A 19,810-nucleotide genomic window follows, 5' to 3' on the forward strand; every position below is an offset into this window, starting at 1 on the left:
TGTTGTGATTTTCTGTCACTTTGTTCCTTCAAACAGGGAACCCTGAGAAAAGATCACAGTGGGAACACTGGTAGAGCTCAGAAAAAAAAGTTGTTGAAATATCTATGCAGCCCACGAAATGACAGACGGCATGCTGTTTAATGGGTTTATTGGGTTTTATTTTCGTAAGTAGCATCTATATTTCCTCCTCGTAGAAAAAGAGACTCAGGACGCGGGGTAAAAAAGCCACACATGGTTGCAGGTTTAGAGTCTTTCCCAAGGATACCTAGACAGATGTGCAGGGAGAGCCAGCTGGGGTATTTGTCCCACCTGTTTACCTGTTTTTCACAATCAGTTCTTGCCACCAGCCTTGTGGCAACAAGCACAGAGCTGGAAAACTGTCTCTTAATTGACCCAATACAAATATATTCAGTTTATTTATAACGTTCCAGCTTTCTCGAGGCGCTACACAGGAGGCAAGAAACATCAAACCAAATTACCAACTAAAGTATCACCAATGAATCTAATTTAATCCAAACGTTCCTGTTTGCTATTTTCCCATGTGCCCATGAAATGACACATGAATGCAGTTAGCAGAAATCTTTGACAAAGAAATCCCAAATTAAAGAAGATTTTTTTACCTTAAAATATAAATTCTTAAGTGAGGAAATTAGTATTTAATGTTTAAACAACAGTTATACGATGTTTTTTTTTCTAGTTTCAGAGTGAAGCTGCATAAAGCCCTTGAGTCTGAAATAGTTGCCTTCCTTGACTGCTTGTTTTTATTTTCGCAGACCTGTCCAGCAGCAAAAGCAGAGTCAATGACTTCCCTGTCTGAGGATTTTGCCCTCATTTTTCTTGCTCTGAATAGTTTACCTCGCCTTCACAGCCCTTCAGGATCTCTGTTAATCTGTCAGCCTGTCCACTGGCACACCTGTGTGCGGTCTTTGTGAATAAAAATATCGCTTTCGCAGGGTGCAGACATGCAGCAGGATTTTATTGTTCTCCGAGCCAGACCGTTGAGGACCAGTTACAGTTTTCTTGGTTTGGATGACTACAGTCAATCTCCACACTATTGCTGCTGACTTACTGGTGTGCACTGTGGGATCAACTACAACTACTGTCACTCTGCCGATGTCAGGCTCCACCATAGTCACTGAGGAGTGTGTCACTAAACCCAGAAGCAGTTTCTGACATCCCAGCTTTCTACTCTGAATAACTCAGGTTTCATGTGAACAATTTCTTTTTTCTAAAAAGGGTTTCCCCACTAACTGTGTTCATTTGAAATAAAAAAAACACAACATCTTGGACTATTTTCAATAAAGTAATTAAAGTTTATATCCAGACGTTTTGTGTGGAGTGTGGAGTCTTTGTGGAGTTTGCATGTTCTCCCCATGCATGCGTGGGTTTTTTCTCCGGCTTCCTCCCACCGTCCAAAAACATGCTTCATAAGTTAATTGGTCAACCGAAATTGTCCATAGGTGTGAATGTGAAAGTCCGTGGGTGTGTGATTGAGGACATTCTACCCTGCGACAGACTGGCGAACTGTCCAGGGTGTCCCCTGCCTTCGCCCACAAGTGGCCGGGATAGGCTCCAGCAGCCCCATGACCCCAAAAGGGAAAAACGGTAGAAGATGAATGAATGAATTCAGACTTTGTGTTGCTTCTGCAGACTTTGCCACAATCTCCTTTTTGTCCCACATACAGCTTCTTTTGCAGGGCATTCTGATTTTGCATGTGAGGACACCTTTCCACATATTTGCAGATTTTGTTTGGCACAGGGAGTGGAGGTGCATTTTGTCTGAACCTGGACTGCATTTGTGACTGCCCTTGGGCTTTAATGGGAAATCCGCGCTTTCTGTAGTTCTTAGCATAAACAGCATCAGCATGTGAGCACCTAGCACTGCTGCTTTCTCCTCGTAAGTCTGACTTAGATTCTTCAGATTGCTTAGCTTTTATGATGGCAGTGTCCAGGGTTAGACTGTCATCCAACAGTAGCTTTTCAGATAGCAGTGTGCTTTTCAGGCCAACCACTAACCTGTCGCTGATCAGTTCGTCACGTAGCTGCCCGTCGTCGCAGTGTTCGGCCAGCCCATAAAGCGCCGTGATGAAGGAATCCACAGTTTCTTCCGGCTGCTGTACACGCCGGCTTCAACTTGGCTTTTTTATAAATTACATTCTCCTTAGGCATAAAGAATGAGTCGAGCCAGGTTTCTACCGATGCACACTGTTTCTTTTCGTCCGCTGTTAGCATTTGCCCTCTCAGCACGTCTTCTGCTTTGGCCCCCATGCAGTAAACCAGCGTGTTTAACTGGTTTTCTTCCTGCATTGCTTGCGCTCCAAAATTGCTCAAATAGTCTAATCCACTGATCCCATTATTGTGGTTTTGTGAAGTCAAACTCTGGAGGTTGGATGGTAAACGTAGTAGTTGGGGGAGCCTGCGGTGCTGCCATTTCGTCCTGTGCCCTGCCAGTCTTTTTGTTTATTTCTTATTTTTTTTAAATGAGTCTATCGGCATCCTACCTCTGACACCATGTCGCGTTGCTGCTTTTAATTAAGGGACCGGAACGGGATGTGCAGAAGACTGGAAGTTTATTGTACATCCACAAGAACCCACTACAAAACACCACCTAGTGGGCCTGCCGCTCATGACGTCTATTTATCTAGGGTTTAACCCCTAACATGTCTAATACCACAGGTCTCAACAGAAACAGTGCTGTAAAATACTTCACAAGATATATTATATTTTTATATCAAAGATATGCTTTAATAAACTTGTCATTTACCTTCCAGTACCTCTCCAGCCACAGCATTTATCTTTTTATTCGTTTGTTTCTACTTTCATTTAGGTCCTTTCTGAAGAATGTCACAAAAGAGCTTAATTTGAGAAAATGAACTTAGTGGAAAGGTGAATGAACTCATTCCAATTTATCAACGATACATGTTTTAATTTGCGTGACATGAGATCGATTCAGAGCTCAAATTGACTGAAATATACCTTTTTATTCCTATAAAAACGTTACAGCAGAAAAAAATGCAAGCCAAAATACAAGAAATTGTTCAGAAAGTTACAAGGTTTGACATATTACACCCTTAAAAGTGCTGGTATAAAAGTTCTGAACCGTCTTTATGAACTCGTAGGGGTACAAAAACTCAAATGACAGATTTGTAAACGTCCCACATTGCTTAGATTCAAAAGGAAAAATATATATTTTTTAAACAGTCCAAAAGATTTGAATAACTTATAATGCAAAAAACACTGACTAAAAGCAAATTGAATTTGTGGAATGAAAATGTCCATTCAAATAAATTAGGCAAGTATTATAATGTAGTAAACCACAGTCTTTTTGTTAATGAATTTGATCAGAATTATGACCATTAAATCCTAGTTCTTCGAATGAGCTTCCACCCAGTCTTCAAGGCTTCAGCATGGGTGTGTTCCACTGCTGGGAAGGGCAGGTTGTACAGAGTGGTCAGAAAGAAAGACTGGTCAAAATACAAGTTTTACTCTAATACTGAAATATTAATTGTATTGAAACATACATTTTTTAATGTAAACACGAAAATAAGGACCAGTCATTTTACCCGGGATTTGAGTTTGTTCTCATAAAACTGGTGTCAAAGTTCTGGGGCCTCATTTATAAACGTTGCGTACGCACAAAAGAAGGCGTACGCCACTCACTACGCAATAGTTGAGATTTATAAAAAGCAAACTTGACGGGAAAATGTGCGGTCCTTCACGCAAGCTCTGACCCAGGCGTACGCACAAAAACGTGTGAAATGAGAAACGGCGACGCCGTCGGCAGATGGAAGAAACACGTGAAAGTGAAAATGACAATACTGCCTTTCATAAATAACATGAAGACTTCACAAAGCAAGTCTTACAATTAACAGCTACACCAACACCCGTTTGATCGATCAGCAGTGAAACAAACAAAAAAAAAATCAAACGAAAATTACAAGAGAAATTCAAATGAACACTTATTTGAAGAAAGAAAAGTGAAATATGTTCTGCAATATTGGCATGTTGTGCAATTCATCCTCATAAATAATAGTTAACAGAACGAAATAATGTACAAAACTGATATTCTCGTTAATGTGTCCGTCTGGTGGAGCAGATATAGGTGCAATTAGACAGACAGACAGATGGACATATTAATTGTCCACTGGGGAAAGTTGTTTTCATAGTAAAACATTTCTTCATAAGCTACAGAATTATGGTATTCATGCTTATGCCTTTACTTTGTTTTATTTTTGATAAAACAATGTATGGCGTATGTCTCAACCATTCAGAAAGCAACAAGAAATTACATTTGCGCTGAACAATTTCCCATTTCCACGTGGATTATTACCGACATCTGTAGCTTGTCAGATGTAATTAAATGGAGGGAAATAAAATGCCCCATCACAATGCGTAATGACGCACAATGGCTGATCCTGCGCTCTTAGAAGATGTGGCAAATGGAAGAATTCGGAGTGAACGCATCTTTAGACGGCAAGAAGACTTGCTGGCAAACGAGGACGAGTGGCTTATGAGCCGGTTCCGACTTCCTCGAGCCGTCCTGTTGGACCTCTGCGGGCTTTTGGGGGTGTGTCACCCGGTGCATCTGGTGCGTCGGTGTTCCCCCTGCGCCTCAGTCACCACTCCACTTAAAAGGAATTCCCCAATTATTGCTGCCAGTCTCTCATCAAGAGGGGTCAGCTCCGGTGTCCCAACCCCCCCCCCCCCCCCCCCCCCCCCCCCCCATGGCAGACACACTCTTTTTTTGCCTCGACTTTGATGTCCGACCATTTCTGTTTTATTTCGGCCACGGTCAGAGGTTGTGAGGCTACAGCATTTTCGGCGTCTGCCACCGTTCGCCACTCACGTGCCTTTTTGGCATTAGTAATGCCCACACTGTGCCCTCCAAACAACACTTTTCTCCTCTTTTCCACCTCGCCAACGATAACTTCGACTTCACATTGAATGAAGTTAGGTTTTTTTGATTTCCTCTCTGTGTTTGCCATGGTTTAGCAATCAATGAATATTAATTTGTGGGCGTTTCACGGACTATTTATGGGCAACTATGGGCGTGTCATGAAGCCGCAAAAGCTGCGCGGCATTTAGAATTGGTTGTGATTTATTAAGGGAAAGATGCGTAGGATGTGCGTGCGCACGGTTTTATAAATCCGAATATTTCTGTGCGTACGCACGTCCTATGTTTCAATCGCACGCCACTTCTGACGCAAATCCTTCGCAAAGTTTTATAAATGAGGCCCCAGGTCTTGAGGGCCAGCGTCCTCCATGTTTTTTAACTAACCTGCTAAAAACCAGAAGAATGCCGGCCCTGAAGACTTGGAGTCTGAAACCTCTGATATAAAAGATGAGTCTTCCTCACACGGTTGTTGGTTGGTCAAAGTGTTCCACAGGTCAAAGTGTTTCACAGGAACGCCCTTTAATTTGAGCTAAACATCAGATTATCTGAGTTGAACAGAAAAAAAACAATAACAAATTAGAGGTTAAAATGGTCCTTACCAATGAAGCAGAGAGGAGGACAAAGATGTATAGATAGAGAACAAAGGCTGGGCAGCTGGAAAGAATAATCAATAAAAATTAGTGGAGTCTGTGTTGCATTGATGTAACAGTTTGTTCTTTTTCAGGAGACAAACTGCAGAGAATTAGGCAGAACCAACAGCAGATTGTCGTTCAACTACAGTGGCATTTAGCGGCTCTGTGTGGGTTTGAGTGATCTTTGCTGCAGTCTGTCACTTGTCATGATAATGAATGAAAGATGACAGGTTAAGCGGCAGCCGTTTTCACTTTGTTCTTCACTTTTGTGGCCCACCAAACTTTATGAGAAAACCTGCCAAGTGATCTGAATGTGTCAACACAGAAGGCCAGAAGCATCCCCAGAGGAAAGATTGCTGTGCAACAGTGTTAAAAACAACCTTTTTTGTTGCTCGGCAGACAGGATGATGTAAATATGGATTTGTGTGTTTTTTTTTTTTTACAGTGCAATGGGAACCCTTGAGTCATGGAAGTCTCCTGGATACATCATGAAAAATCATGGCAGTGAGTTTATCCTCTACATCTCAATACAACTGTTGTGATCTCAGTCTGCCTGACAACCTTTACAACAATCAGGTAGAGCATTAGTTATATTTCTTTTTGTATGTTTAAGATGCCGCCTCTATATGAAGAAGTGAACTCAGAGCTGCCCCTGACACAGGAGTTATGACACTTTACATGGAAGATGTTCTGATAATAGACATCTTCCACAAAATCCATTAATTTCTAATAATGGACACTTCTAGGGCATTGTCGCACTCAAACCATTGTTACTTTCAAAAAAAAAGTGAAACTAAATATTAACACTTTCATTTTGTTATTTTCTTCCTTTAAATCATTTTTCACAAAAAGTGAGCTAATTGATACCCAGAAAGATGTGTTGTCGTGGTAAAATATGCCTAACCAGCACCAACCTCGCTCTGCCTTGCTGTTGTGATAACTGTGGCATAATGTCCACCAATGGTCCAAGTTTCTTTTGTTCTGGTTACCAACTGGCACCTAGGCCAGTGAAATATCATAGATCATTCAGACTATTTGACTGGAACTTCTTTTGAAGTGTTCATTATAACTTTTTAATGGAAATCCTGTAGCCAATCAGAATCGAGTATTCACTCGGATCATGGTATAACTGTGTTTAAGGTCGGACATGCCGTTTAAAATAAATCAGCGTTATCTGTCCCTTAATCCTGGACAGGGAAAAGCTTAAAGTCCCACTCCGATCATCTTTTAATCGATTTTCAAAGCATTCCCAGTTGTCTTTCAATAACGATTCTGACATTTTTAGGCAAAATTTAAAAAAAAAATTATCATCATTTTCTAGGACATATTTTCTGCAGAATGACAGGAAATTACCAGTAACTTGTCTCTGAGTTGTGGATGGGACTGTTGGGGTGGCAGTACGCTTCCACTTATTTCACATAATCCTCTCTTCCACTAGCTTACAGCCCCTCACAAACCCAACCTGACGTTAGTGGTGCAAAAGAAAAAAAAGGTGACCAAAATGGTATCCAGCTATTACAGTTCTGAGTCAGATTCCAGCTCAGACGGGGAAAACAAAGACTGACATTAATTTATTTGTCTGTAACTGGATGCATCAGTAGGGGTGGGATTGTATCCGCTCGCTTTCATTCCACAAATTCAAATCAAGCTCTACATGACTTTAGTTAATGTTCACTATATTTAATAAAGCATATGTGACTTAAGTGTGTCTTTGTTTTATCTATGGATTTCATCATTTCTGTAATGAGTTTGATAAATCTGCGATTTAAAAAAAAAATTGTAATGACTACAATTAATGCTTTAAAAAAAAAATCATATCAAAAAGGAATTTTAATCAAACCAACAACTACCAAAATGTGTCACTCCACAGTCATGTCTTTGCTTATTCCAGGGTGTGGTATTGTAATCTTTTTGGAGCAGCATGGAAATTTCAGCTTTTCTTTGGTTCCCAGGCCTTAATATGTGATAAACCTCCACTGGACAGAATGCAAAGGGAGCAATCATCTCTGATGAGTTTCTCCAGGATCCCTCCAGATCCCTTAGCCTCTCCTTGAAGTAGTCCATCCAGCCTTCAGCAAAAAGTCACAACCTATTCATTCAACGACTACCAAATGTCCAAAAAAAATATCAGTTTGGGATCAAACAGATCGTCTCACCTGTTAGGCTGAGTCTCCTGTTAGCTTGGTGCAGCATCTTTATCAGTTCAGTAGCTGCTTTGATAATCCGGCTGTCATTCTCCCGCTCCCTCCGCTCAAACCTGTGAACAGGATTTGAACTCCTATAAGACAAAAGCTCCTTCCTAACCCAGAGAGGGAAATCCATGAAGACTGAGACTTCAGATTCTGAGCTCTTCATCTGGATTTGCTTGCACTTCAAGCAAAGAAAGATGGAGGTTTAAGCTTGATGAAACAAATTGTGAAACATCGTTATACCAGTTCCGTCAATTTAAAATTTTAATTTGTATCAATAAGATAACAAGAATAGCTTTGTCATAGTGTTTCTGATTCCTGCCAAACCTTCATCTCTCTCTTGATGTAAAATTGTACCGGAGTCTTTATATTCACCTTAATAAAATGTCATCACACGGCAAATATTCCTGACTTTGCTGTGCGTCAGATCATTTTTTTTGTTTGCGTCCTCAAATTTCCATTGGCTTTCTTGGCGGAATATGTGACTTTCCCCGAGACGCCATGCGCTGAGGAGCTGTCTGTAGCGCTGACAGGCTCGTCACTTTGAAATGAATAAGCAAGCGGTTACCGGCAGATGCTCCATACATATTAACTTCCATTTGGATCCAACAAAGATGCGCCCAGAGAGATGAGAGCGGAAGATGATTCAGCGTGATGCTCGCTGGGTTCTTGTCACAGCCACAGAGGGAAATATTACTCCACTGTCAAGTTTAACAGCAGACCAAATCTATCTCTGCCTGCAGCTGTCCCTGCCTGGCTTTGCCTGTATTTACTTTAACAGGGTGTTTGTGTCCATTTGCTTCATGCAGCACATGAGCCACATTCTTATTTGTTTTGTCTTTGTTTAAAGCCTCAACTCAAATGAAAATTGTGTTTTTGATGCTTTTTTTTCATGTTTTGTGGCATTTTTCTCATCATAGAGGACATTCATGAAGAAAGTTAGGTCAAAATGAGCTTTCTGAGTATTCCTTTATATAAATCCTTGTGACTCGGGACCAGATGAAAAATTGCTGTTTGAAAAAGATCATATTTGTGACGTCGGACAGGCCACAAACTCCCTGCTCCGCTCCATTCTGATGCATGCACTTGTAGACGACTAGATCCAATGCTGTCCAAATTCCTTCCCTAATCTCTATACTAAAAAACGATATAGTGCGGAACTATCCACTGCCCTGGATTTAAATTCAGACACCATCCTCACCACTTTTTGTTTCTTTTGAACGGCGAATATGAAATCACCGATTTCACGAAGTAAACCGTGACCTTAAACTAATACATACAAATATTTTGCGACGGCTATCTATGAATCCATCGTGTTGTGAGGATGAAAACGTTGATAGTTTATTTATAAAATACACATTTTAAGAAAAAATGTTGATCTTTTATCTATTATCAAATCTAGTGAGCAGTGATGGTAGTATTTTTGCAGACTTCTGGGAGATTTCCAGGGCAGTGGATTTTGGAATTATTAAGTCGGACGGCACTACAAAATGGGGAACGCACTGCACTAGTGCACTATGAAGTGAGGACTAGTGAAGGAACAAAACCTAAGTATGTCTTCGTTTTCCTTGGGGCTGTAAGCTAGTAGTATCAATGGAGAGCTCTTAGTTAAAGGTGACTGGAAGGGGGCGGAGTTGCTCCATGACAACAGTGCCCGTTCACAACTCAGAGGTGAATTTCTGATGAACTCTTGCTGCTCTGCAGAAACTATGTCCTAGAAAACGACACAGGTTAAAAGTGCCATAAGAAAAATAAAATAAAAAACACAGGGAACACTTTGAAAATAGATCAAAAGAAGATCGGAGTTGGTCTTTACACAATTAGCGTGCAACAAAGATGAAAATAAGGACTGAGTTAAGTCTAATTGTATCCATGTCTTATAAAAGCTCTGTACTTGTGGATTTGTCTGTTTTATTCAGTTCCAGACAGTGTAAATGAAGCCATTTAACCAGGGACCTGTGATAAATTAATGACCTGATGAGATAATATAATTAAAGCAAGGCTACATGTGTTCCCTAATTAATACAGATTGATAGCAATAGACTCCTCTGCTTTTAAAAGGGTCTTCATGTGGAATCAGATTACCACACACATTAGTGCAGATGGGATTTCTGTGTATCCAGTTTAGGTTTTTAATTTTGTCCCTGACTGCTAAACCATCTTGAAAAGAAAGTTGATCATTTCCTACATCCTAAAACTCCATTTGGTGGTATTAAATGATCACATCTCCCTTTTTTTTAGTCTTCAGAAACATGAGTCTCCACCTGAGCTGCTAAATTTGACCAAAAAAAAGCACTAAAACTTGTGCCGGTGGTTGTCACATTATTGAAGGGCAGTCAAGCTCAATGGTGAATTAGTAATGATTCAAGTGAAATAAAAGTGGAAAAAGACTTTCTGATGTCAAAAGCTGCACATTTTTTAAAGTAATTTAGCGATTCACAAAGGATTAGGTTGTTCCTTTGAATCTTACGCTGAACTCCATGTGAACTATTTCAACCTTCAAATCATTGGACAAACAGAATTTTAACCTTAAGGTTAGACGATTTTAGTCTCAAGTGAAACTGTTATGGGGTCTACAGGGCTGCTGCTTCCTATTGGAAGATGACGGCATGCCTGTGTTTTTGTGGAAAAAATGATCTTGGAGGGAAAGGACTGAGCTTTTACCCAAAACTGTTGACTCTTAACAGCAGCAATGTTGACTCAAATTGACCAAAGGTCTGTGTCATTCAACATTTTCCCTCTAATCAAAAGCATTTTAGTTCCATTAAAGGGAAGTTTTTCTCGCATTTTGACTCAATGAAAAGAAATTAAACATTTTTTAGACAGGCACAGTGTTTTTGAAGGTCAGTTTCTTTAAATGTGCTTCATTGTGAAGAAAATGTAGACAGAAACGTAGGCAGACTCTATCGAGAATGCCATAGAATACAATAAAATTTCATTGAGAGGAAATTGCATTGTCACCATTTCTATTAAAAACTGCAAATAGATAATAAATATCCCAAAAATCCAAATATAAATATATTTACTTATAATTATACTAATTTCCTCTTTTTTCATCCTTTCAATGAACAAATCAAACTCTGATTCATTTGATAATCTAATCAAAAAATATATATATTCTAAAGTGGCTAGCACGCGCACTGTCATCATAACTGTAAATACGTCCATTTCCGATTATGAATATCATATTTTTCTGAGTATAAGTTGCGCTTTTTGCATCGTTCAGCCGGGGGTGTGACTTATACTCAGGTTGGACTTGTTTATGATTTGGCAGACAAGGGCAGCAACAGCTAAGGGGCGCTGTAGGTGTATTTGCCATCGACAGCAACGCAGAAGTAGAAGTGCAACTCAGTCCAATGCCGGGTTTGGCGCCATGAGTCATTAGTCCGGGTTTTCTGTGAAACAGTGAAGAGTGACTTTTTCAAAGAAAGACAAGAACGGCATTTTGGAAGAACTCCAGATATGTCACATTTGAAAATAACATCAGACAGTGAGCAAGAGTCCACAAACTGCATAAAACAGTGATGCGGAGATGAGACTTAGCAGTGTTTATTAATTAGGTTCATTGGAAAAGACTATAAGAGCAGGGTGGACTATGTAGACAATTCCTTAGAATTTTCAGAAAGTGGTTAATATATATATTTTTTACGTTCTGTTGTTAAAGACCAACTCTGATCATCTTTTGAGCTTTTTTCAGAGGGTTCCCCGGTGTTGCGTTCTAGGACAGTTTTTGCAGAGCAGCAGTAGTTCATTTGAAATTTACCTCTTAGTTGTGGGTGGGACTGTCGGTGCAGAACAACCCACACCCCGCTTCCCGTCATCTGTCTGTTTACACGCTCTCCCACCAGTTTACAGCCCCTCACACCCCCAACCCAACATTAGCAGAGCAACATGAATGGAGAGCAATATCACAGCTATCCAGTCATACAGTTCTGATCCAGATTCCAGCTCAGACGAGGAAAACAAAGAATGACATGCATCTATTTGTCTACAAGTGGAGGCATCAGAATGGAGCGGAGCAGGGAGCTTGTGGCCGGCTCAGCGTATTTCCTACGTCACAAATACAATTTTTTCAAATGGCACTTTTTTTCCATCAGTTCCTGATTTACAACAGTTTGAATAAAGATATATTCAGAAGTGCAATTCTGTAATTAATTTCTTAACATATGTCCTCTTCATCAGAACATGTTAAAAATAAAAAAAATAAAAACACCAGAGTGGGTCTTTAATAGCAATATCGGTTTTGCATCAGTGACATTCTACTCGTTTTTTAACCAAGTACAATGGTTTGAAGTTTGTTTTTTTTCTAGACTAGACTAGACTGGACTAATTGTTTTTGTAAGAGACACAAATCAAATAATTTGTTCTTTTTTTCCTTTTGAAAAATCTTCTCCATCTGTTTCCTTTTGTGAGAGAAGCTGTTAGCTGGTTAAAAAAATAAATAAATAAATAAATAAATAAATAAATAAATAAATAAATAAATAAATAAATAAAACACTAAATAAGATCCACCATGTGCCAAAAGTGTGTCATTTAAAACTAAAAACCAATTGAGATTATCACGTCTTTTAAACCCACTCATTTTGTTGAAAAAGCAGACAGATGTTTTTAGTTTTTATTTAATTTATTTTTGGTTCTTCTTCTATCAAGGGCAACATTAGGGCATTTTGCATTTTCCTTTTTCTTTGCTGTGGTTTTGAAATGACCCTTCAGATTTTTGAACTTTTAAAAGGTGAGATCTTCCATGGAGACGGATGGATGAATGGATGTCTTTCTTGGAGGGCAAACGTATAAATTAATCAAATTGTTTTGCCCTGTGAGTTTTGATCATTTTTCAGAAGTCAATTTATCTGTCTTTAAGGGACTTTTTTTTAAACAATCCTTTGAACACATTTCCTCAAGAAAAAAGTGGAATTGGAAAATGCTTTGAAATTTGTAGGATGTTTGTCTGTGAGGATTCTGAACTTGTATTTTTGTTATGTTTCTTCGATTTTTGTCATTTTCTGTTTTCTTTGTCATCCTCAGGTTCAGGTTGTCTTCATTTCTGTTAATTACCCTCAGTGTATTTAAGTCAGGGGTGGGCAATATTTTTAACTTGTGGGCCACATTGTATTTAAGTGTATTGTAGCAACCTGGGGGTTAGCCCCGCCTTCAGCCCCTAAGACTCATGGGAAGTGGGGAGTATTGGGGTGAAAACCTTGAGTGAGAGGGCTGGAAGCAGAAGTGAAATCCATGCTGTTTGGGCTGTTTGTGGTGCTTGAATAAACTGGCTTGATGCTGAAAAGAAGTCTTTGGTTCGTTTCCTGTTTATTTCTGCTAGAGACTAGAGACCTTGACTGTTCCATGTTCATCACTGAACATGGAACAGGTTTTTATTTTTAAATCTTAATTTTTCATATCAGGTAAGATCAGGACATTTGCAATTTCTCTGTCTAAAACTCCAACAACGAATCAGGACATTTTCTTTATCAGCTGTTAACATAAAAAAAGGGATACATGATTACTTTTTCTGTTACTCATATCAGTTGAATTAACCTGACCTAACAAAGCCTTTTGGTTCCAGAACTGTTTCTGTAACTTTGAAACCTCACGCAGCAGCTGTATAATGGACGCATTCAAACAGGACAATTCGGTGTGACAGGAATACAGCACTGAGTCATTGAGTCCTTTTCCTGAAGCTGGAAGCCTTTTCACTCCCGTTGCTCTCCTGAGGCGTTTCAACATGATTGATTTTTACATTATTTTAATCCAGTAGGCTGACGCGTTATTGGAAAAGAGGAGTGATGGATCTGGATGCGCAACACTGGACATTGATCACTGGGAGGAGAGGGGGGTTTTCCCCTGAGGATCACAGTGACACGCGCAGACGAGCACGCCACGCACCCCTCCAGCCCCTACCCCCCGCTAAAACTGTATAGATGGTGCCTCTGGATTGGGCCGTTACTCCGTGTTTGCGCATGGAGACGAGAGCCCGGGCTGATTTGTTGGTTTGCAGCAAAGTTGATTTTAATAGTGGCTCTACTGCTGCTGCACCCCCGCTCTAACGCATCCTTCTTCTTCCCTGCTGCTCTGGCGGCGCAAGATGGGCTGCCGCCTGCTCCAAGCAATAACCTCATGATGGCCAGTGTCAAGTTGGAAAGAAAATTGATTTCCTTGTAATTAAAAAATATGCTCCTTCTCGAAAGGGAGTTGGTGTGCAGCAGAGCGCAGTTCACACGCAGATTACAGCCGATGCCCGCGCAGCATCTACTGGAAACAACGCGCGCAAGAGAGAGCGAGGAAGGAAACGCAGCTGAGCGCGCACTCTGGCATTTTCTTTCTGGCGTTCTTTTTTTCGTTCCTGGAACGCGCTCAGACAGACATCGCTGCTGCTGAGACGCCAGACAGAGGGGAGCAGGGGAGGAGGACGCACACGTCCCAGACGCCCAAAGTTCTCCTGCGCGGAGTTGGGATTATGGTGCCTGCAAATATTTGCCTTCCAGTTTAATTATTAAAGTTTTGGATTCAACGCAACGGGAGGCGAAGCACCCTCGGCTAACGCGTGCACCCATGGATTTTGGAGCGGCAAATGCGCTTTAGTGCAGCAGAGCCAGAAAGAGATCCAGCCATGATTTGGGTAATATTTTTACCATTTTTAATTTCTAGTATAGCCGGGAACAGGACAGTGGAGCAGGTCCCTTTTTTTCACGGGCACGTTTTTGAAAACTCCCCTCCTGGTTCCCGGGTTAACGGACTGAGCGTCCCGTTGAAGAGGCTGAACTCGCTGAGGCACTGCGGTTCTGGGTCTGAGTCCTACTCAGCGGCGGCGCACTTCAAACTCCAGGGAGATGGAAACGAGAATTTCCGCGTCTTTGCGCACCACAAGCGCGGCCACATTCTCCTGAAGACTTCTCGTGTTTTGGACCGGGAACAGCGCGCTGCGTACGCTCTGGTTCTCAGCCTGTGGTGCGGCCAACAGTACGCAGGGCTTTCCTTGAAGGAGAGTGGCGCAGCCCCAGTCGTGGCTGAGGTCGCTTCCATCCAGGTGGACGTCCTGGACACCAACGACCACCAGCCGACTTTCCCCAGCGCGGAGCTGAAACTCAGCCTGGATGATGCCACCGCGCTGCGCTCGGCGGTCTACTCGCTCAGCGCGCGGGACGAGGACAGCGGCAAAAACGCCGAGCTGATTTACTTCGCCCTGCCGAAAAACGGGAGTTTCTACGCCGTGCCAAAAACTGGAGACATTCTTCTAGTCGACTCCATTCTCGGTCTGGGAGAAGTAATTAAGTTTAAAGTTTTTGCGCGGGACCGCGGGTGGCCGCCGCGCACGAGCCAGAGTGTCGCGGTGGAAATAAACCCACGGCAATGGCCCGTGGCGCCATCAGTGACTCCAAATCCAGAGAGACGACAGTCAAAGTCACACGTCAGGAGGTCCAGATCAGTAACCGAGACAGACAACCCCGTTTACATCAGCGTGTCAGAGGACGCCGGGATCGGTTCCGTGGTGATGAACCTGAACCCGGTGCGGTTTCAGTCCGCCACCTTTGAGCTCGTGGAGCCAGAGCCGGAGAGCTCCCCGGTGAGCGTGAGTCGGGACAGCGGGGATATAGTGATCATACGGAAATTGGACCGAGAGACCGAACCTCTGCTGGACATCACAGTGAAGGTGCAGGACAAGAGGGGTAAGTAAAGGTCGCTCCCGTGCAAGCTGCGCGCGCACAAGATGCCAAGAAACTGCTGTTTTTTAGTTTGTTGTGCAATTTGTGTGAAGCTGACCTGCAGAAAACTAACGCGGCTTTTTTAAACTAGCTTGACATGACTGTTGGTTTCGTGCGTAAATACGCAGAGAGGAAGAAGGGAAAAAAAACACAAGCTGCAAATAGGTTGAAGTTATTATTATTTTTTTATATATATATATATATATATATATATATATATATATATATATATATATATATATATATATATATATATATATATATATATATATATATATATATATATCAAGCAAACTTTTCTGCATGCCGCCGTGCTCCCTGCATCGACAATTGGACAGAAATCCAGCGCGCGCAGCAGCCTGGGGTCACCTGGAGGAGGGGTTAGTGGCTTTGAAGTGTCAGGAAACCAATTTCAGGCAGTAGAAAATGTCATATTTTTCATGTCCCAGAGTCATGAGCTGTTTTTTGGGGGGTGGGGGGCTTCTTGCTTTGGTCTGCAAACCTCGGAGCGCGCTGGTTTTTCCACCGATGGCGGGATTATGCAATCCCTCCGTTCCAGTCAGCCGCGGGTGTCGTGTTGACAGCGGTGTCACGGTGCCCTGCGTTCACAGCAGAGGTTAAACTTGTTGGCATTCATCAGTTCCGCTGATTATTCATGCGCTCAAATGGGGGCGCAGGCGGATTTGTTTATTAACCACTGCGCGTACACGCACCTAAAGCTGTGAGTTTAATAATTGTATGTCCACACATAGAGACGCACACACACGCACGTCGTCTCCACAGACACTTGTTCCATTTAGCAACGCTTGACTGGAGGAGTGACCCAATCAATGCAAACTATCGGATTCGGTACTGTGAGCTCTGCTGAAGCAGGAAACAGACTCAGTCTACCTGCAACCCGCACAGCGGGGCACGTGGATGATCTCCTTTATGTGGAGTAACTTCCATTTAAAACACATTAATATGGATTTAAAAAAGTGAAAACATCTTGTACCTCTTTATCTGCTGTGACAGGCGTCCTCTGAGAGCTCCTGCAGGAAGGGTGGCTGCTGTTTCATTGCACTTACTTGGCATTGGGCAGATATCCAACGTTTTGTAATTAAAGCAAATGGAACAAAAGTTGCCAGTTGCTAAAAATGTGTTTGCAAAAGAGGATTTAGTAAAGTATTTCTCTAAACGGATGGTGATTGTCTCGGCGTTCTGGCGATACTTCAACGAGGACAGATCTTAGGACGGACCTTGAGGATTTATGAGAACTGAATATTGAATGATACCCCAGATAGAAAAAGTCTGTATTGCTCAGGATCAGGCGATTATTCATTAGGTCAAAATACTTCAGCCTGAGGTGGACCACGTTCATGTTTACTTAGGGGAAATTACTGAAATTTTCTCCTGAAAGACTCAGCTACAAGTAAAAAATACTAATTGTAAAAAATACTCAAGTGAAGGGAAGACATCATTCTCTCTAAAAATGTCTCGTTGGTGGTTACTCTTGTGTAAATATGTTGATAAAAAAATTTTTTCCAGTTATTTCATCTCAGATTTTTGAACTTGAGACATAAAAATGTGTTTTTAATATCCTTTTTATTTATAAGCAGTTCAAACACATTGAAAGTTGAAAATATGTCACTATTATATTACAGCATTTAGAGTACGTTTTGTTTTATTCTTTTGAGGCATATATAAAAATAGTTTTGAGTGAATAGTTTTTGGCGGCCGTCGTGCAGTGGTTGGGCGGTCGTCCCATGATCATAAATTTGCAGGTTCAATTCCCGCCTCACACACACACCCATGTGTCAAAGTGTCCTTGGGCAAGACACTGAACCCCACCTTGCCTCTTGGCGCCAGCATTTGTCAGCAGAGCCGCCACCAGTGTGTGAATGTGGGTGCAACTGGGTGAATGGGTCTGTGACTAAAGCATTTTGGGCCTTGTAGCCACAGAGCTTCCGGAACCTATCCCAAAGGCTGGGGACACCCTGGACAGGTCGCCAGTCAGTCGCAGGGCCACAATCACACTCACATTCACACCTAGGGAGTGACCTATGAGTAAAAACCACGTATATATTGAAATAATCAGATTAGCCAAGGCTGCTCATTTGGTTGATATGATCATATCCATGAATTTCGGGCTGCTGCAGGAAAAATGTTAAAAGCCTTTTTCCCTTTTTCTCTTATTTAGTTGTTAACATGATAGGGGACCCCTGTTTTTTTCTGCAATGGTAGCACCCTTCCAGATGAGACTAAACCAATCCAAAAAGCCTCCAGTAGAGACAGATCACAGGTTAAATACCTGAAACACTTTTTTTTCTCTTAAACTTGCTATACTTAATGTTATTAACATGGATAATATTTTTGTAAGAAAAATCAAATCAAAAACGGTTAATGTGCATACAATCATATTTTATGTATTTTTTTCAAACAACTTTTTCCCTTTTTAATTCTCCAATTTCATATCATATTTAAGAAGCTATTTTGTTATTTTTGCATGTTTGCCAATAGGCCAAAACCCCCAACTGGCAAAATCGACTTTTTTATTCCAGCCTACTTATTTGAAAATGTCCGTTTTTGAATAAGAAAAAAAAAAAATCATACATTTTTTCTTTTTTTTTCTTCTTTTACATTGTTCTACGATTAGAACCAGACAACGTTAGTATGCAGTAAATAATCCAAGTAGGTGTCAGTCCAGTTCTCATATGCAGTCAATGGTTGTAACTAGTCTTGAGTTTGTCAGAGATTGAATATGGACACTTCTTCCCACTTTTTTCTCATCTTTCGGCAAAGGACCCTATGACTTGCATTCAAACCAGATTTAAATATAACTGTCATTATAATATTAAAATATTTAATTTGCCAAATTGATTTCACAAAAAATTAAAATATCTGTTTTTTTTACTTTATTTGATCAAATTTAACTATAATACCAGTAATATTCAAATCATTCCAACTAAAGTTTTCTTTTGTTCTTACATTTTTTTACATACTTCTAATGTGAACCTTTGCTGTTCACAACAAAGAACTAAACAAATGTGAAATGAAAAACCTGTAATGCAACACTGACATTAAAAACGCACGCTTTACTTTGAAATGGGTGTGAAACGCATCACTACATTGACATTCAAAATTAAAATACAGTTGGTTTTGGTATTTCTGTGAAAGAAGTGATTAGGTCCTTTAAAATATGCAGAGTATACAGCAAAACATCTTAAAATGGTTTTGATATTTTGAACAGCAGCGGGTCATTTTTTTTCTGGACTAAACCAAATTCATGCTTTTGTTGTTCGTTCCAACAAACCTCATGCAGACGGAATCATTCCGACCCTAGAATATTCAGAGCAGTTGGATAATATTATGCCAACAGTCCTGCTTTAACCAGCAGGAAGAATCACAGAAGGATCACAAGAAAGTCTGAGGATTTCTCTAATCGGGTTCAAACTCTGACCTATCAAAGGTCTGCAAGTTACTTTTAGCTTCTGTGACTCAAACAAAGATGGTCTATTGAAGAAGAGTGTTCACTTAGACAAACATAAGTAAGTAATAGGCCTGCACAATTAATCGCAAATTTATTTTTATCGCCATTTCAAGCTGTGCAATATTCAAATCGCAAAAGTCGGCGAAAAATTGCATTAAATGGTAAACTTTAAATGTGCTAAAACAATCTTATGGCAACTTAAACTATTTAATGAATTGAAAAAATCCCTTTATCCATTTGACCAATCAGATGGAGCCCCTCACGTTGTTGACCATTGGAATGGAGCTTTTGTGTTAGATGTTGCCCTCCTAATTAGACGAGGGTCATTTGGAGAATAGTTTAAGGTATTTTGACTCTTATTTAAATTAAACGTTTGCAGTGAAATGCAAACGTTTTTGTTATTTTTGCTAGTTGTTCATTTTTGCGAGTTATATCGTCATCACAATATTGATCACTAAAATCGCAAGTTTTCCTCATATCGTGCAGCTCTAGTAAGTAAGCTACGAAAATCTGCTCAGTAGCAACATGATTTAAATGTTATCAAGTTGCTCTTTACTTTTATTTTGTTCTTAAGTTCAACTCTAAAAACGTTTATATACTGAAAAGTGTGACTCAATGACAGTAGAAGTACTTTTTAGCCCTGTCAGGAGTTTAGACACAGTGGTGGAAACGGAAGTGATGAGGTGCTGGAATGCAGTGGAGAATGGCGTGGACGAGCGCCGTTCGGGTCACGACCTGGATGGTGGAAAGTCAAACTGTAAAGGAAGTAATGTGGACTTTGGCTGGAAAACGCAGTCAGAATAGGCAAAATCCGAGAATGAAACAAAGAATGAAATGACAGCAAAATAAGTGCCATCAGGTCAAGGCGCTTATTAGGATAATAACTGATGTCTGTCACTGAAACTGTGCCAGGAGTTCTTTAAACA

At 40.8% G+C, this 19,810-nt stretch overlaps 1 protein-coding gene across 1 annotated transcript in view; it reads left to right on the plus strand.

The window, feature by feature from the left end:
• The first annotated feature begins 13,698 nt into the window (after window positions 1-13,698).
• LOC110014444 (neural-cadherin-like) overlaps window positions 13,699-19,810 on the plus strand; it is a 338,096-nt gene continuing 331,984 nt past the window's right edge. The window contains exon 1 of the mRNA XM_023953704.1: window positions 13,699-15,379. Coding sequence (XP_023809472.1) covers window positions 14,284-15,379 — 1,096 coding nt within the window. The 5' untranslated portion in view covers window positions 13,699-14,283. The remainder of the gene's footprint in view (window positions 15,380-19,810) is intronic.

The sequence above is a fragment of the Oryzias latipes genome, chromosome 3, assembly GCF_002234675.1.
Source record: "Oryzias latipes chromosome 3, ASM223467v1".
In the NCBI taxonomy this organism is placed as follows: Eukaryota; Metazoa; Chordata; class Actinopteri; order Beloniformes; family Adrianichthyidae; genus Oryzias; species Oryzias latipes.